The sequence below is a fragment of the Lissotriton vulgaris genome, chromosome 8 (assembly GCF_964263255.1).
Source record: "Lissotriton vulgaris chromosome 8, aLisVul1.2, whole genome shotgun sequence".
NCBI classification, from domain to species: Eukaryota; Metazoa; Chordata; class Amphibia; order Caudata; family Salamandridae; genus Lissotriton; species Lissotriton vulgaris.
Window position 1 is genome coordinate 129,622,163 of NC_141696.1, and position 27,086 is coordinate 129,649,248.

Sequence of the window (27,086 nt, forward strand, 5' to 3'; positions counted from 1 at the left end):
ACCTGCAGGTCTGGTAATATTCTTAAGATTTTTTTCAAGGCCTGAAATGTGATGAAGTGTCTTATTTAATTTACAAACAAATATTTTTAAAAAATCCAAATTCTAATCAGAAGGTTAGAACTTTTCTAAATTCAATTGAGGCCACTCATCATCCATACTATATTCTGTTTGATGCACTTACACCGATCCCCTGAATCAATTTGAGGATACCAACTTATTTTTTAGTCTACTATTTCATATTTCTTCATATTCACAAAAGGTTTTTAAATTTAATTGCACATTTTACTTCTTTATTTATATACACTTTACACTTATAAACTTTATTAATATTAATATATTTAATTTTCTAAGCTGTGCAGACCCCCTGAGTAGACTTTGCAGACTCTCAGCGGTCTCGGGCTACAGGTAAAGAACCTCTGACAGACAATCACTCTGTGAAGCTAATACACAGATAGATTACATTAACAACACTCAACGTATCTGTCCTGTAATCATCAATGCATCCCTGTAACCATGATATTCGGGAGGTCCTGATGTTTCTTCCTGTTCATTTATTTATCCGCAGGAATGTTAAAACCCCAAATATCAGATACGAGGTGATGGAGTGCTGCTAGTTGGATACTTACACCGAGAATATTGCAAGTATCATTTCACATAGATTGTAGTGCACAGGTCCTAAATTTGGATCCACGAACCGCAATACACGCTGGAACCTTCTGACTCCCATTGAAGGGTAGAGTACTGTAGACCCCAAAGTTTTAAACTACGCATCAGATATTTCAGCCGCTGTTAAAAATATTCCTACAAGAGTTGGACATGGTTTTAATGTTCCTTACTAACCCTTTGACCTGGTTTTCTGTGCACCGCAGGCAGGGAACGCAAACCTTTAAGAAGTGGCAACCCTTGAAAATTATTTCCTTACAAATCAGCCTTTTACTTTTTTACCACAGACCCAGTGATAACAAGAGAGTGCTGCAACCAATTCCAGTTACACAAGGGCTCCTTTACTGGAGCGATGCCCTGCAACCCCAGGTAAAGATGCTTTCTAAAGCATGGATCCGCACATGAAGTGTCCATTAAACTTAATCCGCTTTCGACCCATTTAGCTTCTGCATGGGCCCTTGAAAGAATGGTCATTGCTTTTTTCTTGTAAATCCCTACAATAGGTCTTTTTGTCTCCTTAATACAGGTACACAGCACGCTAGCTAATCATCACCAGTTATGTGCGATGATGAGAAGGACACATGGTTGGTGCCACTGCATCCCTTCACTTTTAATTTTGTTCACTTGTGCGGATGAAAATCTGTATAGGGAAAACTGTGGTAAAGAGTTTGTAAGATACCAGAAACAATGCTCACTGTGCCAATGGATTCAAGCGAACCTGGTTGATGAGGGAATACCCAAAATCAGGTCGCAGAATACTTGTTTCCAGTCCTGGAGGACCTTAGCAGTTCAGACTGGACTGTTCCCATGGGGACCACAGTCATGACTGATTTGCATATGGCTGGGTCCAAACTGGGGTGGCGGAAAAAACAATGGATTTAACCCTGATTGGTGAATGGGGGGTGAATGTTTAGAAATGTTCAGCATTCCATCATTTTTTTGTGTTGCTAAAATCTTAAAAGAAAACAGACACAACAGATTTATTTTCACTTCAAAACTGAAGACCTAAATGGACTAGCTTCTGCTACTTGCATTTCTGAAAAAGACGGACTAAAAAATGAGAATCAATCATAAATCAATGCAGAAATATAATTTGAGCAACACTAAAGAGGAAAACATATGTCTGGGTCACTGGCTGGCCCAATCTCCTCTCCAATCATGAGTCTGAAATAATCATTGGACTTAAAAGGAGACATTCTATCCCTGTCTTGAGCAGGCTTAAGACACAGCAGCTAACATTGTGGAAAACCAGACATCGATCCACCTAAACGGGAAGGAGATGTATTGTCCCATTTAACATTCCAATTAGAAGTGAATGGTTGCCTGAAAGGAGGTTGTTCACCACTTCATCACATTTAAGTGTCAAAAAGACCTAGACTGCCAATCTACAACTACACATGAATCAGCCCCACAAAGTATACTGACTATCTAGAAAGATGTAGTATTTACAGAGTTCACAAAACTACTGTTGTGGCCTCTAGGCAAAGGGCTGCGTATCTACTGGAACTAAGTAGCACCGTGTGGACCAGCGACAAACTAAAATGGAAGGATCTTAATTTTACATTCAAAGGAATTAAGATTAGATGTTCTTTACATCTTCAATCAACAGCTGTCTCCACATTGAGGATCTAAGAGCACCAGTCACATTTCACCACAGAAAACATGTTGAAGGGAACCTGTTGCACCCATTTAATAAAATAATAATTAAGTTACTGGGGTTTATTTATTTATTTATTTATGGTATTTATAAAGCGCTCTGCAACCCTACGGGCATCCTGGCGCTATGAAAGTATAACTGGAACGTTGTGCATCATGATTAGGATGGATGGTCATTTGATTCTGAGGCAGTTAGACTTTAGGGAAGAGCCATGTTTTTACCTTTTTTCGGAAAGCCATCAGTTCATCTATTTTCCTGATAGAAATAGGGAGGTTATTCCAGAGATGGGCTGCCGCTATACTAAATGCTCTACCACCTTAAGTGGCTTTCCTAATCCTGGGTATGCTGATAAGGTTAGTGGAGAAGGATCGAAGGGTCCGAGTGGGTTCATACCATTTGAATTTATTTTGTAGTGGTATGGGGCCCATCCCATGCACTGCCTTAAAGACAGTGCATAGGGATTTAAAGAGGATCCTCTGATGTACGGGCAGCCAGTGTAGGTCAGCCGGTGCAAGAGTGGTGGAGGATCTTCGTCCTCGGGAAAGTGCCATTTTGGCTGCTGCCGCCTGGATGCTCTGAAGTCTGGAAATCAAGTAAGCAGGAGATTCCAGTAGTAGAGCATTACAGTAATCCAGGCGGCTGAGAATGGTGCTCCTGACTATGGTGGCTCTGGCATGTGCTGGTAGAAGGGGCAGCAGCTTTCGAAGGCCTCGCATTAAGGCAAAGCAGCTGCTCACCTGCTTATGGACGTTGGTCTCCAGACTCAGGTTGTCATTAAAGCTGACCGCTAGGTTCCTCACTGATTTTACTGGAGTTAGTGGCTCCCCTGGCTTCAAAGGCCAAAAGTCGGCGGGCAGGCTTCTAGTGATTCTGCCTACTTTGCAGAGCATTATCTCGGTTTTATCACTATTAAACTGTAGTGAGTTCTTATTTAACCAAGACGCCATTTCCATCATGCAGGTATGGAAGGACTAGAGTGGATCTGCATGAGCACCATCGAGAGAGATCATCAGCTGCGTGTCATCCGCATAGTTGATCACGCTAATGCCGTGAGCCTTGATGATGCCCATCAGGGGTTGCATATATACGTTAAAAAGTATCGGGCTGATTACAGACCCCTGTGGGACCCCGTGTGGGACTGTAGCAAACTCAGACTGGTATGGAGGAAGAGCTACTGCCTGCCATCTGTCCGTCAAATAAGAACGGAACCAATCGAAAGGGGTTCCTGCAGCTACTTAGGAACAATGACCTGGAGGTAGTTTAACATGTTAAATAAAATCGTGAAGCGGACTACCTCTTCTTCCTTAAGTAACAAAAGAAATGCAGCAATAGTAGAATTTTGTTTGGAGGCAACAAAGACATGATGTAGATCTGGGAACTAAGAGAGAAGTGTGCAGAGCGAGGTTACCAAAATGAGCAGTACTTACCACTATCATCTGCTGCTATCTGCCAGACTTGCAAGGAACTACTGGCAGGTCCGCTTGTTAGCAGCAAACTATAGAAACATAAAAAGAACATCAAAGTCAAACAATTTGTTTTAATTTCCTTTTCTTATAGCATTACATATTTTCTTGACCTTTCTTCCTTTTGGTTTGTTTATTGCCTGACTTTGTTTTGTTTTTTTCTGATGCTTTTTATTCATTTGCTATGGTGTTTTGGTTGACATATTCTGGTACGCCTCTGATCCCAACGAAATGGTTGGTTTTCAATCAGGTGAGAAGAGACAGGATGGCAGAGAAGCATACACATTCTTCAAAACCTGTATCTCAAACGTCAGCTTGCATAATTGTGATATTTTTAAAAAAAGGGTATGTTTCTTTCTGAAGGATAATCTTGAAGGGCCGGGCACCAGCATTCAAGACTATCAACAGAGTGGAAAGCTGTAACTTCTTGGTAGAGACGTTATCAGATTTAACCAACACCCTTTACATGAAAGCAGTGCCTTTTGCCCTTTGATCCTAATTTGTTATATTATTCTTTTTCTTCCTATACACAACGGTAAAGGTGTAGGAATGGGTCAACCCAATATCCTTTTGGGGAATTTTGATCCACAGCAGGATGAAACAATATTCACTTATAGTACCAGGCCATGCACAGAATCGTCAGAGGCATTGTTTTTTAAGAAGAGAAATAGAACAGTTTTCAAGGAAAGACAGGCATTATTCCACAATTAGTATCCCAGGTCAGTTGGTGTGGGAGACATTTCTCTGAAAGCCCAGGTAGGAGGTGGGCAATCTAAAGGGAGCTTCTTTAGAATTAGAGCTTAGTAGACCCAGCAGTCAATCCGAGGAGTAAAGGGCATTTTGGTGCCTTTGGTATGGCTCTGGGACTTTCGCTGAGGACATCTGAAACGGGAAAACACTTTTGCTGGGATTTTCCTTCTTAGGCATGGGACTCTCCCAATATTTAGCTACACTCTGGCAGTTGTCTGGCAAGAGACATTGAAAGTGAAGTAGGTGATCGAATGGCATGATGAGCAATGTAGCAGACCCACTAATAAACTAATGAAGCAGTTGAATATTTCAAGTGATAACAGAGGGGGGTACATATGAGAAAGAAGCAACAAACTTAACTTATGATAGAAAGCACACAAACTATAATTAGAAACAAGTGAGAGACAAATAATTAAGGGAGTTTTGGGAGAATGAAATTGAAAACCACAAGGCTTTTCATCTGCAATGCAAAAGCTGTTTGCAGATAAAAAATATTCAAAGAGAGGCTGAACAACGTGTGCATGAACTGGTACCCACCTGGTGCTGGGAACATGTTTTAGGCTCCATACTGGCTGATCTGACAAACACCCATGCTGCACCTTGAAATCTCGTTCTGGGCACAAACCCTATAACAAATGTTAAATAAACATATCAGGTAGCAAAAACAGAAGCAAACAGCTGTAGATTCACATGCTGTGAAGACTTCCGACAACAAGTGGATGGGGTCCCAATTACCACTCATTTTTTCCATGGGAAGTTTTTGAATGTTGACCATGGCTGTGCCAGAATAAAAAAACCCTCTAGCGATTATACAAGCCTAAAAAGTCACTCCTATGTGTATAGCTTTTGGAATCAATTCATGAGAATATGAAGTTGTGCTACAGGATAATATTTCACATACTCCTAAATTACGTTATGTGTTGGCCCAGTTATATCCAATTCCCTATTGGTAAAACGTAATCAGGGCGGAGTACTTTTTATTTGCACTATTTCACATACTCGTACATTACTTTATGCGTTCGCCCCGTTATGCCCAATTCCCCATTAGTAAAAGGGCAAAAAGGGACAAGTCCTTTTTATTTGTACCATTTCACATAATCATAAATGACTTTATGTGTTGCCCCAGTTATGTTCAATTCTGTAGTAGTAAAAGAGCAGAGAGGGCAAAGTCCTGTTTATTTGCACATAAATGTTCTTAGAATCTTTCAATTTTCGAATTTTTGGAGACTATCCACTTAGGCAATTCAGAGTTATGCTTTATGTACTTATGAAAACCTGGAATAGTATTACCGGAGTACTAGTGATAGACACACAGATTTATTTCAGGCACTGCCTGGATACGATTGTAGCTTTGCATTATGGCTGTAGGAGGGTTTTTGATTGAGGGGGAGGGGTACTAGGACCGGATTATTAAGGGGCCCTTGAACTAACATAATTAAAATAAAAGTTACTTTATCTCTTTGACTCAGTAAAAGTTGACATAAACATGTTCACTTTTCAAATCTATTGTTGGAAGAATAATTATTGTAGTTACAAAATTTCTGCAAGGTTAAAAAAAAAAAGATTGGTTGAGAAACTCCTATAAATTTCGCACAACAACCCCATACCAAACGTAGAACCACAGCAGCAAGAACAAGATCTAATTACCAATATTACAACCACAAATTCACCCGCAGCATGTTTTGGTGCAGCACACAAAATTAGGGCCTTATTAGGATGTTGGCCGGACCGGTGGCAGTCCGCCCAACAGCTAGGGTATTGGGCCGACTGTCGGGCCGACTGTCGGATTATGAGGCCGGCGGTCTGAGCAATTTGGGCAGGGGATAAAGACTTCTGCATCAAACAAGCTCAAGAAGCCTGTCGAGGCGGTGGTTGGAGTCTAATCCCTACAATGGAGGATCTCAGTTTCTGACAACCTTTTCATAGCGGTCTGACCACTATGAAGAGGCTGTTGGAAAGTGACTTTGGTGGCCCCTAGCAAGGTCCCCGTCACCCATGGGTCTCTGCTATGTGTCCAGGGGGTCACATGTGGTACCCCCCAAAACATCTAGGCACCACACGGTGCATGGGTGTTTGTCGACATGCATTTAGCCCAATAGTAAACTGCAGGTTTCCGACCGCTTTCACGGTGGTCGGATCGTAATTTGGTGGTTGGAGCCACTGACTACATGTTGGGCGGTGTACATCCTGCAGCAATGGTGGTCGGATGCTTGTTCGACTGCCATCGTAATGAGAGCCTTTGTTTTTTTCTCCATCAGGTTTCCTTACTTTGCAGGCTCTTTTTCACAGTATCTTAATATGTTTAAGTAATAAAAAGTATTGCAAGGGGTACAACCCTCAGGACTGTATGCTTCGTTAAAAGCATTCAGAGCTAGCGCAAACTTATAATGTCCAATTTTTTTGTATTTCCTTAAAACGGTCTTTCCTTCAAATCTGTGTTACACAAGTGTTTCCTCCAATGCGGTTTCTCAGTTTTCATTTTTCCATTCATTCACATACATCATGTGCATACACGTGACAGATTGCAAAGTTGCACAGCAGAATTCTATGCTATGGAGCAAATTCAGGTAGGTTTTTAATTCATTTCTCATAAAGCTAGAACAAAATTCATAGTGTAAGATGCAAGTGGTACTTCAATCTGACTTTCTCTCCTAGACCACTCTGCAGGAGTGTGCCTTGACTGTTTGCCCTTACACCCCTCAGATTCAAAGTATAAGGCGGCGGCCTGGGTCATGATGTTTGAAGCATAACTTGTAATACTTTTCCTAAAGACTGCCCAAATATCCCATTCTTCTTTAGGGATAGGAGAACAAGCTAGTCATTTGAACCAGTTTCTTAATCTTTAAACTTGCTTCTGAAGACTGGAGGTCTCAGCTTTCAGGGAAAATGATTCTTGACCTTAAAGCATGTACAGCAGAAAGTCCATTAGAGCTGTATCTCACAATAAATAACCATTTTTCACCAAAGATAATATCAAACAGCTCCATTTGTACCATCCCACTAAAATACAGAACCGTTCTATTTATCAGCACTTTTAATTGGCTGAGGACATCACCTGCTGTAAACTCAATGTAAAGTGCACTGTATTCAAATCCATTTGAAAACAAGGTTTTATCCACGTCTCCTCCCATTAAATCCCTTTGAGCAGCTTCAGATCCAGCAGAATATCTAATCCGCACTCCCAAATAAAATAAGGAAAATTCCCAGGTTTGGAGGGCTGGGGTGCTGATGAGCCATCACAGTTTAGGATACCTGTCTTTGGAAATCCTTGGGCCCTCTCCTGCAAACCTCTTCCAGAATACTAGCCTTGAGGGACCCGCTTCATCCCACCCTGTTTTTTCTCTCATCCAGTATACACAGAAATGGGTTCTAAGAAACCTTCACTCCTCTGTTAACTCTTGCCTCTGCTAGTCTCTTAACATTCCAATGTTTGTTTACTAATGCTCCCACCCCTGCATACTTCCATTCTTTATGTCTGCTTGTTCTACTACATTCAAGGCCTCCATTTCTCACTCTGAGCTGAAACTTTTTAATTCTACTTATACAGGCAGAATATAAAAGAGCTATTGCTAAGGCCAAAGCAGAGTTTTATGCCGCTTCTATCTTACAAGCTCCAAACAGCACAAAGGTTCTCTTTAACATTGTCAAGAATCTCTCTAATCCAAACTGTATGAGTAATAAGGTGATTGCCTCGCAGAAGCTCTGTGACGAGATAGCTGTATATTTTGAAGAGAAAATTGCCACAATCATAGGGTACCTTCAAAATTTGACATTTGATAACATAGAGACCAAACTCCCAGAGTCTAAGGAAGAGCCGGGGGATAAACCTTCCCTTAATAAATTTAATGAATTGACAGAGGAAGTCTTCCTTAGTCTAGTATATAAGGTTTCTTCTGGTTCCCCCTTAGACCCCTTTCCTCCAAGATTATGGAAGGAAGTGGGGCAAGAAACTCTACCTTGGCTACATCAGATATGTAATCAATCATTGGAAGTTGGTTTAGTGCCTGTTGCATGGAAGCAGGCAATAGTTACCCCTCTACTTAAAAAAACCTTCGCTGGATCCATCTGTCCCGGCCAACTTCAGGCCAAAATCTCTTTTACCCTACACAGTAAAGGTCCTGGAAAAATTGGTAAGCAGGGCTCTTTCAGATTTTCTTGAGGATAGTTATTTGCTGGATGAGGACCAATTTGGCTTTCGTGCAAGACATGGCACGGAGGCAGCATTAATAACTGTTATGGATAGCCTTCGAATGCGCGCTGACAATGGAGAGTCCACCGTTTTGATATTACTGGATATGTCAGCCGCCTTCGATACGGTTAACCATTGTATCTTGCTGGATAGGCTAACAGAAATTGGGGTGAATGGAAGGACTTTTCAATGGATACAATCATACTTGTCTGACAGACAATAGACAGTATCCCTAACACCATTTACATCCAAAAAATCCCCAGTTTTTCATGGAGTGTCGCAGGGCTCGCCTATCAGCCCCATTCTTTTTAATATATACCTGCGTCCTCTATTCCCCCTGATTAAAGCGTTTGGGATTGAGTTGGTTAACTATGCCGATGACACCCAATTGGTGTTTTCCTTGGAGGGGAAGCAAGCGGTGTCGATGAATACACTTCAGGATTGTATGAGCCACACTTCTAATTGGCTTAGGAATAATTACCGTCAAATTAACGGAGGTAAAACGGAAGTAATGTTCTGCCCTAGCAGTACCTTACCTCGTCAACTACCACTGGAGTTTAGACTTACCCCTGAGGAGGAACCCCTGACCCCGGTCAGGGTGGTATGAAATTTAGGGGTTATGGTGGAAGATAATCTCCCGATGGAGGCTCAAGCCAATAAGACAATTGGCGTCTGTTTGGTCCTCCTAACGAATGCTACGGCAGGTTTTATCATTTCTTCCAAATGAGACTCGTCCATTGGTGGTCAGAAGCTTGATATTTAGCAGACTGGACTATTGTAACGCCCTTTATTTGGGAGCTCCGCAATACATCATTCAAAGCTTACAAAGAGTCCAGTCTACAGCAGCTAAAATGGCCCTGAATAGGGAGCGTCGATCTTCCACTTCTTTGGCCTAGAAAGAGCTACATTGGTTGCCAATTCGGGAAAGAGTCCATTTTAAATCTTTGTGCACTGTGTTCAATGGACTACACGATTTGGGTCCAACAACGATTTGGGTCCAACACCGTTATCAAACAGGTTTAACTGGTACAAGCCTAAGAGATACACCGCTCCTCCTCTCTAAATTTAGCTGCAACATCCAGATTTAAATGATCTAGGATGGGAGGTCGGGCGTTCAGTGTGGTGGCAGCGCGCCTCTGGAACGAGCTGCCTTTTCAAATCAGACAATCCAACACCCTGACTATCTTCAGGAAAAGGAAAAAACCTAGAGGTTGTTAATTTAATTCTGCACCTCTGACCTTGCTGCTGCGACGGGGGCTATTTGTAAAAATCTGAGCGCAAAGATACCCGTAGGGTGAAAGGTTCGCGCTATATAAGAAATAAATACATACATACATACATTCATAAAAGGAGAAGCAGTGGAGAACGTAAGAGTAAATGGGTTTCTTTTGGAGTGGGTATTACAATTATGAAGGTGACAAGCACATATCTTGCACTAAACTGTGTAGCACTATTGAAATTGAGTGGGACTAAACATCATCTGTTCAAAACATTCAACAATACACTGCCAAGATGTTTTCTTACCTGGTTCTCTTTCGCATACAGTTTCTGAGGTAACTGGAGCTCAAGAATTTCTATGCGTTTCCCAATTTCATATCCTGCAACGCAGACAGCTTGTAAAAGAAAGAGAGAGACTATTTACGATATTAAATACTTTTACAGGTTGTAATGGTGCCAGAATAAAAACAAACGCAGGCCAGGTGTCAGAAAAAATGCCCAGGCTATAAAAGGAGTTGGCAACCAATATCCAGCTGCTAGTTTTCTAGGCTGTTTAGAAAATATTTACTTTGTCTTCTGCAGGGACGTGGTTTCAATCAATCAATCATGACAGGTTTCATGCTTTCATTATTATTTGTAAGTCTAAGGTAGTTTAAAAGCTTGAGCACCCAAGGATTCAAAGACAACAAGCACATTAGAACAGGCTCTGGCCGGAATGATCCATTGGTCCCTTCAAAATCAGTCAAGAAGCCAAGACTTGGACAGCATAATGTTCACCGGGACTAACAAGCTTGTCCTTTTATTGTCTCTTGTTAATACGGTCTTTTCATAGCCCAAAGAGCTACCCTTTTTACTAAATACCAATTTTGGGATGATTTTGCCCAGACCATTTAGAAATTATTTTTTACATTTTAATCATATGAAAACAGTTTTGCATTTGGTCAGTTGGCTGAGTTATACTCTGAAACAAACAAATGCAAATAATGCTCAAGAACCCCACTCTGCATCCGCAAAAATCCAATGCAAATGTTTCAACAGTTACTGACCTTATTTTCACATCAAATACTCTACAATTCATTGTACATTCTTTTAGCACATTTAGAGACATTACTTAAACGCTAGACACCTTCCAGTCTTAAAGTCATCAGAACACAATACACTGCTAATGTGATGGTCACATAGTACCACTGATAGGTTCCCTGTTCTTTCTCTTCTGTTCCACCATTGTTCGACTGATTAACATTTCTCAGCAACAGAGAGCCAGGCGTGGGCTCAAAGATCTACATGGATGACAAACAGCTCTGCACCATTCTGTCGAATTAGGATTCCAACCAGTTTTCAATGCATGTGACATCAAGGATGGTTTAATGAACAGATCTTATTCCTTAAAAGTACAGAATCCCTCACACATGATGACTGCATTATTTTCACTGTGTTGGAAGCATGTTTGCATGATGCCTCGTAATCCAATTTTCCATTCAGTCAAACATGAGGTGCAGACCCCTCTTAATAGGGTGTAATCAGCTTTACGTAAAATCTCCTAAACAGCAAAAAGCAGTGCCCCAAGATATTTTTGGCAACATTTTTAAGAATGTGATTGATTGCCATGATCCGGTTGCAGATCTGCCACCACCGGAGTGTCTCAGGCTATAGATGCTCGAAAGTAAATGTATGCAGTGGTAGTAGATTTGCAACCGGATCACAGCAATCAAGCACATTAGCATTGAGACCAAACACATATCACTCTGAGCAGGAAGTAGGCTATGGATGCACATATGTACGTATATTATGCTTGGGGTACTAACGCACCGACACTAGGGAACGTGTGCCTGTTTGGAGTTGGCCTTTCTCAGCCTTATCCTGACTTGCTTGAGCAGGCACTGCTGGAGCACCCCTGTCTTCTCTCGGGTGACCTGGATAGTGACACGGAGACTCTGCAGCGTTGGCTTATCGATCGGTTGGAAGATCTCGCTCCCAAGGTTGTCCCCCGGTCCACGGTGGCTCGGCATTCTGCCCCGTGGTTTACGGAGGCGCTCCGTGTGGCTCGTAGGCAGTGCAAGGTGGCCGAGAGGGCCTGGCGCCTTGTGTACGATGGGGAGGCTAAACTTGCCTACAAGGCGGTGTTGAAGGCTTACCATCGGGACATTCTCGGTGCCAAGAGGGTTTATCTGGCTAGGAGGATAGAGGCATCTGCGAACTCCTGCAAGGAGATCTTTAATATTGTGAAGGAGTTTACGATCCCCAGCTCTCATCCGCCCCCTCCAGCTTCGGCGGATGCTTGGGCCTGCGATCTCGCTGGTTTCTTCACAAATAAGATCAAGGCCATTCAGGCCACCTTCGTGGAGGAACCGGATGGAGGGAGTGGTGCGAGGCTGGACTTTGGACTGCCGCAGACTTCGGTGGCAGTGCTGTCCGACTTCCCTACTGTTTCCAGCGAGGCCTCTCTTACGTTGTTGGCCAACCTCAAATCTGGCTCGCCACTTGACCCCTGCCCGGCCAAATTTTTGGCTGGGATGGCGGCAGTGGTGAACCCTTTGGTCAACCCTATCCTTAATGCCTCCCTGAGGGAGGGACGGGTCCCTAGCTCTTGGAAAAGAGCGATGGTGATCCCCCTCCTAAAAAAACCGGGCCTTGACACCGAAGTCTTGGCGAACTACAGGCCTATCTCGCTGTTACCAGCACTAGCGAAGCTTACGGAAAAACATGCTCATGGCGCTCTCTCTAGTTTTTTGGAAGCCAATAATCTGCTCCATCCATCTCAATCGGGCTTCCGACCTAATTTTAGTACGGAAACAGCTTTGATAGAGGTGACTGAGATCATCAGGGAGACTCTGGATGCCGGCGGCAGGGCCATGCTGGTCATGTTAGATCTCTCGGCGGCTTTCGACACCGTCCCCCACAAGGCGCTTCTAACTAGGCTTTATGACATCTGCCTGAGGGGGACGGTGCCGAGGTGGTTTACTTCTTTCCTGGAAGGCCGCCGCCAGACGGTCTGGGTTTCCCAGAGCTCCGCCGAGATGCCGCCATTGGGAGTTGGGGTTCCACAGGGTTCTGTGTTGAGCCCCACATTATTTAACATCTTTATGTCCCCTCTGGCGGCCTTGGTAGAGGCGTATGGGGCCCAGATCGTCTCCTATGCCGACGACACGCAACTCCTCTTCACATGCGGGAAAGATCAAGAGTTTGTGGGAGAGAGAATCCGGGACTGCCTTGCGCTGGTTTTCGACTGGTTCCAGCGGAACGGTCTGAGGGCCAACTCAGGAAAGTCTGAGATTTTATTTTTTGGTTGCGTTGCCGATCCTGAGTGGCAGCATTGGTGGCCGTCCGACATGAGTCCTCCTGCACAGTCCTCAGTGGTGGCCAAAAACTTGGGCGTCAAGCTATACAATCAGCTGTCGCTCCGAACTCACATCCTTGGCCTGGCCGGCACCTGCTACGGATTACTGAAAATGCTCCGCAAATTTTTGCCGTTGTTATCTGAGGAGCACAGGAGGATTACAGTGCAGGCTCTGGTCGGTTCGAGGCTAGATTATGCCAATGCTCTTTTTCTCGGCCTTCCTGATTATCTGGTCCAGCGCCTTCAGGTGGTGCAGAACTCTGCTGCCCGGGCGATCTTTGGTCTAGGGAGACGAGCTCGAGCGTCTGGGTTGCTCCAGTCGCTTCATTGGCTCCCCATTAGGAAGAGGATCCAGTTTAAATCCTTGACCCTGATGCACAAAGCTCTGCATGGTTCAGGAGCGGGATATTTGCAGCGGAGACTGACTTTTTATCGTCCAGCTCGTTCCCTCCGCTCGGAAGCTCTTTGCAGAGCGGTGGTTCCACGGGTGAGGAAGGCCCGCGCGGGAGGGCGGTCTTTTGGCTACAGAGCCCCCCAGCTTTGGAATCTGCTTCCATTTTCTCTTCGGAGTACTGCTAATTTGCTCCAGTTTAGGAGGGGCCTGAAGACCTGGCTTTTTAACTCCTAGTCTGTTTTTACTGCCCATTGTTTTTGTTCCGTTCTGTTGTCTGCTTTTAGCTGTGTTGTGTTATTTCAATATGAGTTGAGGGTGGAAAGCGTCGGGACACTCCCTGTGAGTAGCTGTACGCTATACAAAAGCTCAATAACATAACATAACATAACATAACATCCATAGTACAGTTTCTGAATGATCAAATAACAGTTAAGAAACAGAAAACCCATGCCAAAAAAACGGACTTGCTTTTAAAAAAAATAAATTAACAGTGCTTGACACCTGGTAATCATGTTAATTGTTCCATGCTTACACCCGGAATTAATTCACCTGGCCAAGTCTGACAGGCCAGAAGTGACTTTTCTGGCAGTATGCACAATTGGTTTATATATACAAAAAAGCCAGCTTCACTTTGGCTTTCAATGTCCCCCCTTCGAAAGACAGGCCTGCGAGCACATATATTATATAACAGATAATCAGATTTTCTTGTTCTCACCAGATTGGAAGTATGACCTCTGATCTTGTGTTCGGCTTGTGCATGTGGTTTATGTGTCGTATTTTTTCTTGGGTCTACCCCACTCTTGATATGTTCAGAGTGTGACTCCAAACTGTACCACCCACTCCCTGACCAGCCTACCGGTATCTCCTAAACGGTAGGGTAAGGTGTATAATCTACGAATACTGTACTTTAGCTATATTAAGTATTCAATTCGCTTTATTTAGAAGGTTTTCCATTCAGAAATGTAACATACAAATCACGGTCAACGTTTCATTTCATTTAAAACACACTAGATGTTGCCAAAAGTTAAAAATGCAAATAACATCTATTAAAATTAGATAAAGTGCCATGTGCCTTCAGAGTATGTCATGAAGTCTACAGGACTGTTAGTTTCATTTTCCAGATAATTAAATCAAAACAAATACATAGCTAACCATCATTTATCAAAGAAAAAAAGAGCTACGTGCAGACAGAAGGATAACACGTGAAAACATAGCTCTACACGGTCTGAAGTCACTATATTCCTTTTTAAAAAATTGAAGAAAAACCTTGTATAAAATTATAAAAATTTGCAAAACAATAAAACACGCAACATATTTTGACCTGACTTGTTGTCCCATGGACGGAGGATCGTAGCAAGGTTTGGTTAGTACCCAAGTGGGAAGCACAATACATTTTTTACAGTGTTGGTACGAAATCTAAATACCAAGGAGAGTGCCCATCTCCCGCACGGTTGCTCTAAATAAACAGGAGGTGGCATAGAGTCACACAAGTGTTAAAGATTGCAGGGATTTGTTAGCATGAGCTGAAAGCCATTTTGTATTTTGGCAGCCATTTTAGATAGCCATGTGCTCGCCATGTGCCGTTTCCCTCTTCAGAGCTTTGCACATGCTCAGAAGGGCCTAGTTAGTAGAATGCACCTGTTCCTCTTATAGAACTGTCAGGCTATTGTTGCTGCTGTATGGAGAAGTAACTCTCCTCCCACTTTGTTGAGCAAGCAGATCTTGTAGGCCCATATTAGTCATTTTGCATGCTTACATGTGCCAGGTCCTCCCCTTGGTCTTATTCAGACTATGTAACCCTAAGCATATATAAGGCCCCTGTTTTCTGTACTCCTTAGACTGCCTCATTCAGTTGCTAAGACTTCTGTGTGACGTAGTCTCCCTCATTTGAGGTTATTAAAGATGTTACTTTTATATTACAGCTTCTGTGCCAATTTCTTCTTTGTTGGTTTAAAAGGACCAAGTATCAGTGAGACCCCTGAGAAGGTTTCTATTTTCTACACAAGGACATATAGGAAGTGATTTACCTTCCATATTTTTTAGGTGATTTTACTGTGCTAATTGATTAAAAGACAGTGGCTGCTTCCTTTTTATTAATAGTAGAGCATAGATCTTTCTCTATAAATTCCTTCTGCATACCAATTTTTCCCAATTCGATATATGTCAACCATGGAATTCATAGGCCGTTATCTCAGTAGAGGAAGTCATTTAATATATCTCTTGTTTGTGCGGCCTTCTCATTGGTTCATATCGATATCCAAAATAATAAGGGCCTCATTCTAATAAAATCATTTATATACATTAGGGTTAGCTCATTATAGCAAATAATGTTAGGAGATGAGATTGGTACTCCAAGGAGACAACTAGAAAACCTGTTTTTTTCATTTTGTATACTTTCACAGTTCACAACCCCCCTAATTTCAGAACCATAAGTGGCAGTAGGAGCACATTAAGATTCATACATTTGCATCGTAGCTTTCAGCTTTTCGCCACCACGGAGTGGGGGGGGGGGGGAGGGAAAAAAGTGATAAAATTGCCTTTGGAAATTTCGTTCTACTATATGCAATATTATGAGACCATGCCCCCGAGGCAGAGAACACGACACCCAGATAAGGAAAGGTCTTTACACTGGTGAGGGAATGTTCACCTATTTGTATGCTAGGCAGTTGAATACAGTGAGGGCCAAACATGCCTTAATTGTAATTTAGTAAACTTTGTCCTAAGATCAAGGTTAGTCATAAAATCTGTAAACCTAGATTCTAAAAGGTGCAATGCATTTGGGGTTCGGGACATTAACACAGCATCGTCAGCATAGAAAAGTGTGGGTGAGGGCTCCCCTTAACTAAAGGGACATCACTAGTTATCTGAGCTAAGGTCGGGTAGGGAACGTTAATGTGCAATATAAATAAAAGCGGAGCCAGCACACACCCTTGTCGGACACCTCTAGCAATTTCAATATCTTTACTTACTGTTCCATTGTCACTTAGCCTCACTGTTGCTCTCATATCCATGTGAAGATATGCGAGAACGTGCACACGGGTAGATCCAGGCCGTATATTAAGTAATAGATTCACTATAAATATCTATTGAGTAATGTTTTTGATGTTCTGAGTCACATATTAAATGTATATACACCTTTGTTTTGTGCATGCGGAGTTAGCTGCTCCTATTACCGAATTGGGGATTCAACACAGTATTTTACTTCAAGCGAAAGTCAATATCGCCTCCTCCCCATATTTTTATTGCAGGAGAGGCTCCTTTACTGTATATCTGGTTGCATCGAACGCATTCACAGATTGTATTACCTTTGATTCCCCACCTGGAATAGTTTGTCTTCGGAATCCTCTAATTTAGAAGCCCACGTAGGATTCACCTCAGAATATGTTTTGTGAGTAGCACTCAAATCACTACATACGGTTCACTGAACTCTTAGGCCAATACTAAAGGGATCCACTAGCCCTGAAGAATGCCCCAGAACTATTAGACTAATCATCAAGGACAGAAACATGGTTTTGAAATAAGAGACTGGCTTGAGTCTTCGAACTCTATGATACCAGTCAACAAGAATTGTTTTTAATATACCTAGAGTCCTCATGAATAATGGTGACAATCAAGGAACTATGAGGTATTTCTAGTTCGTCTGGATCCCGATTTTGTTCAATAGATTTATGAAAGAACTCCCTCCGACCGCCAAGTCTTCTTGGAGGTCGAGTCTGCCTTTGTAGTACGATCTTACCGGGGTGGGGAGAGGATGACGATGATGAAGCATGATACTATTATGTGTGTGAGGCATCCTCTTCCATTAAGGATGGCCTCCCTGTTTTAAACAGTCCCCCACTGTACACAGTAAGAGTTTATCGACTAACTTGCGTGTCTATACCTTCTCTGTTACCGCTGGCACCCTACCTTTTTGTGATTTAAGAGTTGTGTTTTGGAGGAATGTACGGGTGCCCTTCTCTTTCCTCCCCCTCTCTCTTTCATGGTATTGAGTGTTACCAGTCTGCAATGATATATGCTATATGATGTTTGCATGTTGTATTTTACCTACTTAAGGCCACAGTTGTTCAAAGGATTTCTATTAGATTGTTATATTTACCGACTTTTGCATTTCCTGTCCTTTTTTCTTTCATCTTGGAAAGGGTTCATATAACAGAGACCGGGTCCTATGTACTATCGTGGGATATGGTTGGTTTCTCAAAACTTGTTAAGTCTCTGGATGCTGATTTTTCTTTGGGTGCATATCCATTGCCTTATTTGGAATTGTTTCATTGTTTCTGATCTCCCACTACGAAGTTTCTCGACAATGTTCAAAGGCATTAATTAAATTTACCTCAAACAAATCTGACAACATGGTGGAAAATTCCTAGATTATTTTCCATGTTGGGCTACCTCCAACTATCTGGACCTTACGTGCCCAGGGCTTTTTCAATTCCAATTTTAAAAATAATATATACCTTGGACGAACATTGGGAAACATTTGGCATGGAAAGGTTGCCTCTTTTTTAGGTTACCGATTTATTTCAAATGGATTTCTGCCTTCGTAGTAATAATTTTTAAACAACATAATTCAAACAAAATAGAATTTCAAAGTGTATTTATATTTAATATTAGTATTTTATTGTTTGTTTTTAAACCTGTTAAATTTTTGTTATTGCTCTCTACTGCCTTTCTTAAGAAGTCACTTTTACTTCCTGTGAAATAGCATGGGCCATAGTGGTCTTCATTTCACCGCCTTCGATCAAACCTACTGCCAACACCATACATCCTTCTTCTCTGCAAGGACTGACCTGAAGATTCTGCATAAAGAGCACACATAGCAGGCCCCTTTTCCATATGACCACCAACATGGCAAAGAAAAGAAACAAGTTAACTTACTTTTAAAGGAAAATAAAACAATTAAAATAAACAGACTGAGTGGTAAAGCAGCAGAGTTAGCAGATTAAGAGCTGGAGAGTGGGAATGAACACCTTTTGGCACTGCACATGAAGGACAGGCCCGAGAGCTGCCTTCTACTTTATCCACCACACATATCTGTATTTATTAAAATACAAATACTAGTTTCTTCCTCACTTTCAGTTCATGTTAAGAAAAACTTATTATATTTTTTTAGAAAGAAATCAAAAATTTCTAGCAAGGTCAGATGCTCTGCCTAATTAAAGGATGTGACAAACGAACCACAGGACTTGCCCTTATACCTGACCATAACCCAGTTTGTACACAGGATTAGGAAACAATGGTACACTAAAATTCTTTATTAGGGTTAGTATCCCAATACTACACATTCAACATTCAGCTACATCTGTGATCATATTTATGAATATGTATATTTGCGTTTTGTATGGTATTTCTATTGCACAAACCTAGCCAAAGAGCATCAGAATGTAAACTATCTCAAGAAACATCTTTGGAAAACACAGTTAAGCTGCAAAACAACTTACATTGTATTCACAATCACATAAGGATACACTCAAAAACATCTGGTGGAAGTAGTGAGGATGGCATGGTGCTTTGTGATGCATAAAATATACTCTTGAAACAGATGCGTCAACGATAAGGAGCAGCCCAGTATAAGTGAAGCAGAAGCCATTCATTGTAATGGTGTTTAAATGTCACAATAGCCATAGGTCCAGAGACGTGTTAGAAGCATAAAAGTGGTCCCCATTATTAAGAAATCAATCCACTGAAAACCATGATGCAATGGGATTAAAGAATTATATACCAGAAAAGATGTACAGAGGATAGAGAAGTAATAGGCAATGGGCCAGACTGGAAGAGATGCCAAGAAAGACAATTTCACAATATGAGAAAACACTAAACAGGGAAGTTGAGATGAGGAATGGAATTGGATAAACAAGGGGACAGATTACTGGATAAGATATAAGGGAAAAGACCAATGTTAAGAGGGTTACAAGTCACAATACTGTGTGCCAAAATACTATCCTGCGACACAATTGAGTGCAGGATATCGACTCCTGCTCTATTGTCAAGATAATTATATAGAAGAGTAGATTTACTGTTCTTAAATCGATATCTAATATACACATCACATATAATAATTATAATAATATCATCCTGGTACGTAGTTACGGTGTTAAGAATGGTAAATCTATACTTGCCTTGACAATATATTGTTAGTGCATATCCTGCACTAGATATAACAATATCAAATAACTGAACATTGATCTACAACAATGTTACGAGAAGGTAACCATATTTCTTTCTACCTTGGAAATATGATCCATGTGCATGCTTTGGATTTTGTGAGATCCTCAACCATGTTGTTTTTTTTAGCTCACTGCAAGTTTATAACTCAGTGTTTGTCTCTCGGCTTCATTTTCCTCGCTCCTTAGATCATTTTGTTCACCAGCAATTCATACTGTTCAACAAGTAAGATCCTGTTGAGTTCAAGTATCTAGTTATGAATTAGGTTTAACAAACTATATGTCAAATGTACAATTCCTGAAATGCACAACTCTCCCATTCATGCTTCCAAGGTGGTTTGTTAATGTTAAAAGAGCTATCACGCAAATGCTTACCGACAACTATTTTGTATTAAGTGAAATATAAATGATCATTTTGTTATTTAGAGAAATATAAAGCTGTCAAGCATGGGCTACATACAAATATATATTTGTGTGTCTCTCTCTCTAAACTTTTCCTTTTCATAACCCTCTTTCCAGCCTATTGGTCTAACTGTCTGACAAGCAAAGGAATTTTAACGTCTGAAATCTACATACAGTTACACTTTCATTTAAAGTAGGTATCTCAGTTTTGAACAAATCGCGAATCCCAGGAATACTCCAGGAAATCTACAACTTGTTTAATTGACTAATAAGCTATTATCTGCTCCCTGTACAGATGCCTTCTGATTCTCCTTATGGAGGTATTCACTCCACTTTTCCTGGAAAGGAGCATAACCATTCTTTTGACAGGAACAATTCTGAGTTTGTTTGTAGGGTGTGAAATTACTAACTCCCAATACAAGCAGAGGATACCCATCAGACCACTGCTCTCTGGAAAGCCCACAATCCAGTCCGCATTCTTAACTTGCAATTCCACCATAATGACAAATTTACTACATTTTTTAGTTCACTTTTACAATTGTGTAAAAGCATACCAACCCTGAATTTGGGAATAAAATTGTAGATTTACTTTTCTAACTTACTAGGATCCTCTTTCTCTTCCCTGACAGAGTCTCGTCTCTTCTCTTGTATATGAATGTATTTATGAGATATCGGTGTCCAAACTTAGGAAAATAAGTGGCACTCCACTTCCTTTTGGCTACTTCCTGTCTTTATCTCCTTCCAAGTGATTGTGGTTCCTTTGTTTCCTCTAATATCCATTCACTGTGATGTCACCTTATATCTTTAGGCAACTATTCCATCCCTCAACTCCCTCGGCTGATTTAAGGTTTCTCACTAAAGCCTATTTGCCAGCTGCAAATTAGGAATGACACTCCCTCTTTTTTAACCATAACATTAGAATTCCTCACCTTTGATTCGATTCCTATATCAGTCTCTTAAAACCAAGTCACAAAAAAAATTTGATTGAAACCTATTTTACAAATGTTTGCAAGGGAGGACTGAACTTCAATGCAGCAACACCTACAGTGTTGCTCACGTTAAGTCCTTGCTAGAAATTGCCCAAACGGTCCATGATCTCCACCTTTACCTAAATACAACCCCTAAAATTCTTTCTTAACCTGTACAACAGAGACACTTCCTGATGCTCAGTTATAATATAGTGAAACATCAACAAAACAGGCACGGCCGAGACACTCAAATCGTAATCAGATGCTTATCCCCAGAAAGAGGCAAGAATTCAAAAGAACAACGTTTTAGAGTCTTTATAGCAAATAACAAATGTGGAATTGGGACTGAGGGGGGAAAACAGATATAACACATTATGAAAGTGACCATTTAATTACAAATAAGGTTAAACAGTCAGGATATTACATTTTTTTTTAACTTTAGCGGTGGAGGACAATTCTTCCCTTTGAGTGACTGCTCATCTTCCTCTTGAGATAAATCATCATATCAGGACAAAACAGTAAGTAGAAAAGAACTGGTTTCCATATTTGGAATCGGATTTCTTAGAATGTGAATAATGCTTCATCTCCAAGATAGGTGGGTCATTCTGGGAATGTTCAGACAGCAGGACACATTCAGCAGCACCTGCAAGTTGTCTTCTTTAATTCCGAGCAGCAACGTGCAGACGAGGGGGCTTTGTTATTTTAGATTCCATCTGAGTCTAAAACAAAGGCCAAGTTAAGGGGCCATCAGGCCTCCTTTAGATGGAGTATCCTGACTGAAAGCTATCTGGAACCTCACATCTAGCTGCAAATGTAATGGAGGGGAAACAAAGGTTCACAGCTTGTTATCACTTCAAAAGTATTTAACACCTTCGCTGCGTCGGCTATTCCGCCACAGCGCTAACGGTCGCGGGGGGGGGGGGGGGGGGGATGCACACGGCTCACCTGCGCGGGTGACAGAACCGTTCCGTCACGGCTCGCGGGTGAGCTGTGCTTGTGACGGAACGGTTCCGTCACGGCCCCGCCCACTTAATGAAACGCGCCGCGCAGGCGCGAAATCAGCGCCGCGAGCGGGCCGTGACGGAACCGTTCCGTCATGAGCACAGCTCACCCGCGAGCCGTGACGGAACGGTTCCGTCAATAGCGTCGAACCGGTTAAGAGAGGCATGCTTTTGACTTTCTTAAGTGTGTTGAACCGTCCAATATTTACACAAATAATTTAAAACCATTAGGTTGTTTGATTTCTTTTATCATCCCAATCCAGGGTGTTGGAGCGCTTTACATGACACGTACACATTGACAATAATTCATATGAGTATAAATCAATGTACAGGATGTGTTACATAGGGCAGTAAGGGTTAAAAGGTGTAGGAGTCACATGTCCTTCATAGCTTACTGTACTATATTAGAAGGATTACAATTTATGAACTGCAAATAAGACGAGCTTTAAGTTAAAATTCAGGTACCCATCTACATAAAAGAAAAATCTGTCAGCTGTGTGTCACATGATGTTGTTTGCTGGAGACTTATCAATCCTCCATGCTACTCTATTTCAAAACTAGGACTCGACAAAACACAGATCTCTCTAGCAAGTGCAGTAACGTCCAGAGTTGTCTTGCCATTATTATTATTCCTTGATATTTACCGGGCACACAAAGATCTTGCAGCAGGTGCCTTAACTCCATAAGATACTTTAAAATGCAAAATTTGCAACTAATTAACCACACACTAGACTTACAGCCATGTTTCTCCTTGTTGGCAATTTCTTTGTGGCAGAGCTTTAAAAAATAAACATATAAGTTCAGGCCCAGAATTTGCGTTGGGGTTGCATCAATTTTTTGACAACTCCGACGCAAAATATTATTTGTTAAGTATTCAAATGTACTCATGGTAGACCTGCTAAATATAAATATGAGTTCTTAAGATTTGATGTCACTTTCTGTGCAGTCATGGGCTGCGATGCCACTTCCTGAGATGCCACGTCTGTAGTCACTCTTGTGAAGTCAAGTGCCATGATGTTATGCACCATACTGCCTAGCTTGGTTAGTCCCTCCACTTCTTTTTTTCGAACTTGCGCCCTGCACATAAGTGATCCTTTGAGTAATTTTCAGATTGTAAACAGTCTACCTCTATAACATTATTAAACTTTCTCTTTTCAACTTACTTTTTTCTCCAGTCCATTCAATTACTCTGGTTGGATCCTGGAGTTCAAATGCATGGAGATCGTTATACCTAAAACAAAGAAGCAAATGATTAAAACTGGTAGCACACTTATAATAAGGATAATCCCATGGAGGTATTCAAGTATTTTACGTGGAATGCTGGAAGACATTGGACTCTTGGACCTGGGTTTTCCCTTGAGGAGGTTTGTTTAGCAGTTATACGATATCCCTGATGCAGATGCTTAAAATTGTCCTTTTATTCTTGCACTATTGACATCCAGATCTACAATCAGATAATTTGGAGGACAGAACAATTATATAGGGTGTATACGGCACATAATATCTATAAATATTAAAAAGGAATGTTGCAAAACTACATCGAGATAGAAGTCAGAGTTATATGGCAGAAGCTAAAATCGCCTTCAACCTTCCCATTTCCAAACTTCTTTCTTTCTTAAGGCTTTGAAATCAGTCAACAAAACACCTGAGAAGGACTGGACTATAAAGACGGCCAGTGAAATCACCAATAAAGACAATTTGTTCTTTTGTTCGAAAATCTTTTTTATTTTAAATCTTTTTCTTTTATAACTTTTAGGCAGCATCATTTCAAAAAACCAAGTTCGACTCCATCAATACCCTTTACATGGGCAAACTGGACTAGCAAATCAACCACCTCCAGAATACCTAGAGCATAGAAGGCTACTGTGTAGCTACTGAAAAATGACCGTCCTCTCAACATTCAATCCAACACCTTTTTAGGTCTGGCTTTGCCATTGTTTGTATGAACTGTCCAGAAAGGCAATAGCACCTGAACCTCTGTACAATGTTAAAGAAATAGAAATGTTTTTCTAGAGGTCTAAAGTTGACATAGAAGAGTTCCGGTCACAGAAGCTGGTGGATTATGTTTAGGCCCAGTGTGTATAATTGTCAGTAGCCTCAGCTAAATCAAGAGTAAGCCTAAGGGAGAAACAAAGAGAAGTCAATCCTGTGTCTTAAAACAGTGCAGGAGTGTCTCGCTTGAGACATGACCTCTTTTACGTAAAGTCTAGCGACTGCAGACTATCGCATCCTGAGTAGTCTAGTTTTACCCAGAATTAATCCAGGAGACCCACCATGATGTGATTAAGATTTAAAGGAGCCAGACATGTAACAATACTTATTTTGAAACGTTTACATATTAATAGGTCTCTATACAATTACATTAAGTACAGAACTCAAACAAAATTACTTCTTCCTCTTAGCCTTAAATACTACACAGCTCAGTGGTCCTTATTTTATTTACCTCACAGGAATAACATTTTGAGTAAATACTGAAAAGATGTAAGAGCATGGCCAGCAGGCTTTATTCAGATCCTTAAAGAAGTTGCGCTAACATGAGGCACTTTTTGAGCAAGGGTGTAACGTCAGTCCCCATGGAGCATCGCCCCCAAAGCTCAAGGATAATGAATGTCTGTGCGATATGGAAGACAAACCCTTATCATGTTCTGCGGTTTTGCGTTTAAGCAACTCTAGACCAAGTGCATTAACCTATCTGAACTATCATACTCTCTAGTGCAAATCTACCAACTACATGTCACTGACAGGCCTTAATATCAGGATTGCTAAAGCTCTGTTAACAGCAGATGTAGCAAGCCAGCAGGTATGCTTGATTATTGTAGTATCATTTATATACTGGAATTCTACATAGACCCTAAAGGCTCTTGTGGCCAAATTAGCCTTTTATCCTAGCATTTATATAAGCACCGGTTTAAAATAATGCAAAACTGAAGAATAAAACAACAAACACATATAAACTGGCACGTATGGGTTGGGGAAAAAGGAGGATTTAACGAGGAGAGACAGTTTTGATTTGACATGCTTTCGGTCTTGGAAATGTCCTCAGTACAACAACCCACTTCACCACATCCACTTTTATTTGCAGTTTAATAAGGTGCTAATTCGACCCGAGCACCAGTTACGTTACACAAAGACACATTCTTTTTTGATAGGCAGAGGTAGATTAAGTGATTTGCCCAAAATCAAAGGCTGTTGAGCCGAAGCAAAGACTCAAACGTAGTCCAATGTCAGCAGCTCTGGCCGTTCCTTCCGCGAAGACCCGCCCCCAACTCCACTTCCCCAATACCCCTTCCACGAATGTTCCACACCGGGCGCCCTCATCACTCACAGCCTGATAGACTCCACCAGCCACTCTTCATACTCGTCCTCATCAGAGATAGCAGTTGCCATCCCTCCAGCATAACACCTGGGCGGGGACACAGAAGAAGGACTAGAAGGCTGAACAGTTCGATAACCCTCCTGCTTCTCCATCTTTGACAACTGCTGAAACGCGTTCTAATAGCGCGGACATCTTGGAATCACTTCCAAGAAACCTCACGATATACTTATGCTGTTATGCCCCCCCCCCCCCCAACATCTTCATCAATTAATACATTATTTTTGTATTATTGCGTATTTTAATGATAATTGCACCCGTTAGGAGGAGATACTGTATGAGAGAAGTCCTGACCTGCATAATGCACACAAAAGTACACATTCCACATACTAGATTTCTGTTGAGACTGTCAAAGAAAAAGAATTTGCATTTAGTGCTAAACTGTTCTGCTGCCGAAGCGTGAAACTGCTCCTCTACGCATGAGCATACCCCACACGGAGTCACGGAAATAATAGCACGTATAAATGCACGTGAATCGGCAGTATTGTATTGCAAACACAATGTTAGAGTAGATGGCAGAGGCGAGGCGCAGCGGGCAGGGCAGCTGACTCCAGACCGTGGGCACCATTTAATGGAGCTTATCTCTAGGCAACGTGTGTCTTCCTCTTTCCACGTTTCTCAGTCAAATGCATCGGCCATTTGTGTGTGATTTGGGTTTTGAAAGGACTGGTACAGGGACAGTATTATGAGTAAAATACCTTGTATTCTTTTAAACATATTAATATGCTTTAATCTTATTTGATAAATATTTGTAATGAGTCTATACAGCATTACATTTCTTAAGTCATTTTGATATTTGCTGTTTTCAGTTACATTTCTATAGGGATAAATACATGATTTTAAAGAGATAAGTTAAAATACCCTGTAGTCTTTTAAACACATTAATCTGCCTTTATTTTCTTTTATAAATATTTGTTATTTGTGATTAATCTAGACAGCATTACGTTTCTTAAGACATATTTAGGGCTCGGCCTACGCCCACGAAGGGGGCGGAGCTTCGAGATCCTAATGTTAAAGAAAAAAAAAGGATATCTAAGGCTCTGGCCAGACACATTCCTTACATTCCTTAGTGTTTTATGGCATGTGCCTAGTGATTCGTCTTCGCTGTGCAGTCTATTTAGTAGCCTTGACGTGATAGGCTATATTTACTTTTCGTCCATCATTGATGTTAGTTTCATGGCATATTCTGTGCGTGAACGAGCACAGCAGAGGGATTAATCTTAATTAGGAGCTGTCAGAGTGCCCGTGTAATGCAATCCAGATGATGCGTGCGCTTTCACAGCGGTGAGCGCGTTCAATGTAAAATGACGAGAGGCAGCAGGCGAGGCTCACAGAAGATGACTCATACATGCTCGTCCACACTGTAGTTCTTGTGTTTCCTGAATACTCTCATTTCGAAAGGGCGTCATTTCCTTCTTTTCCTCGCAAGCTGCGCTGCACTATTTTTGTCTGTGGTTTAAAAAACGGGGTTTAAAGGCGTTTTATTATAAAACATTTGGATTCTGGTTCT

General features: G+C 41.4%; 1 protein-coding gene across 1 annotated transcript in view; it reads right to left on the minus strand.

Annotated features, from left to right (window-relative positions):
- WDR73 (WD repeat domain 73) overlaps positions 1–25,720 on the minus strand; it is a 62,903-nt gene extending 37,183 nt beyond the window's left edge. Inside the window, exons 1-5 of the mRNA XM_086933819.1 lie at positions 25,529–25,720; positions 23,367–23,434; positions 10,247–10,335; positions 5,071–5,159; positions 3,748–3,815 (exon numbers count right to left, since the gene is read on the minus strand). Coding sequence (XP_086789945.1) covers positions 3,748–3,815; positions 5,071–5,159; positions 10,247–10,335; positions 23,367–23,434; positions 25,529–25,671 — 457 coding nt within the window. The 5' untranslated portion in view covers positions 25,672–25,720. The remainder of the gene's footprint in view (positions 1–3,747; positions 3,816–5,070; positions 5,160–10,246; positions 10,336–23,366; positions 23,435–25,528) is intronic.
- Positions 25,721–27,086: the final 1,366 nt, after the last annotated feature.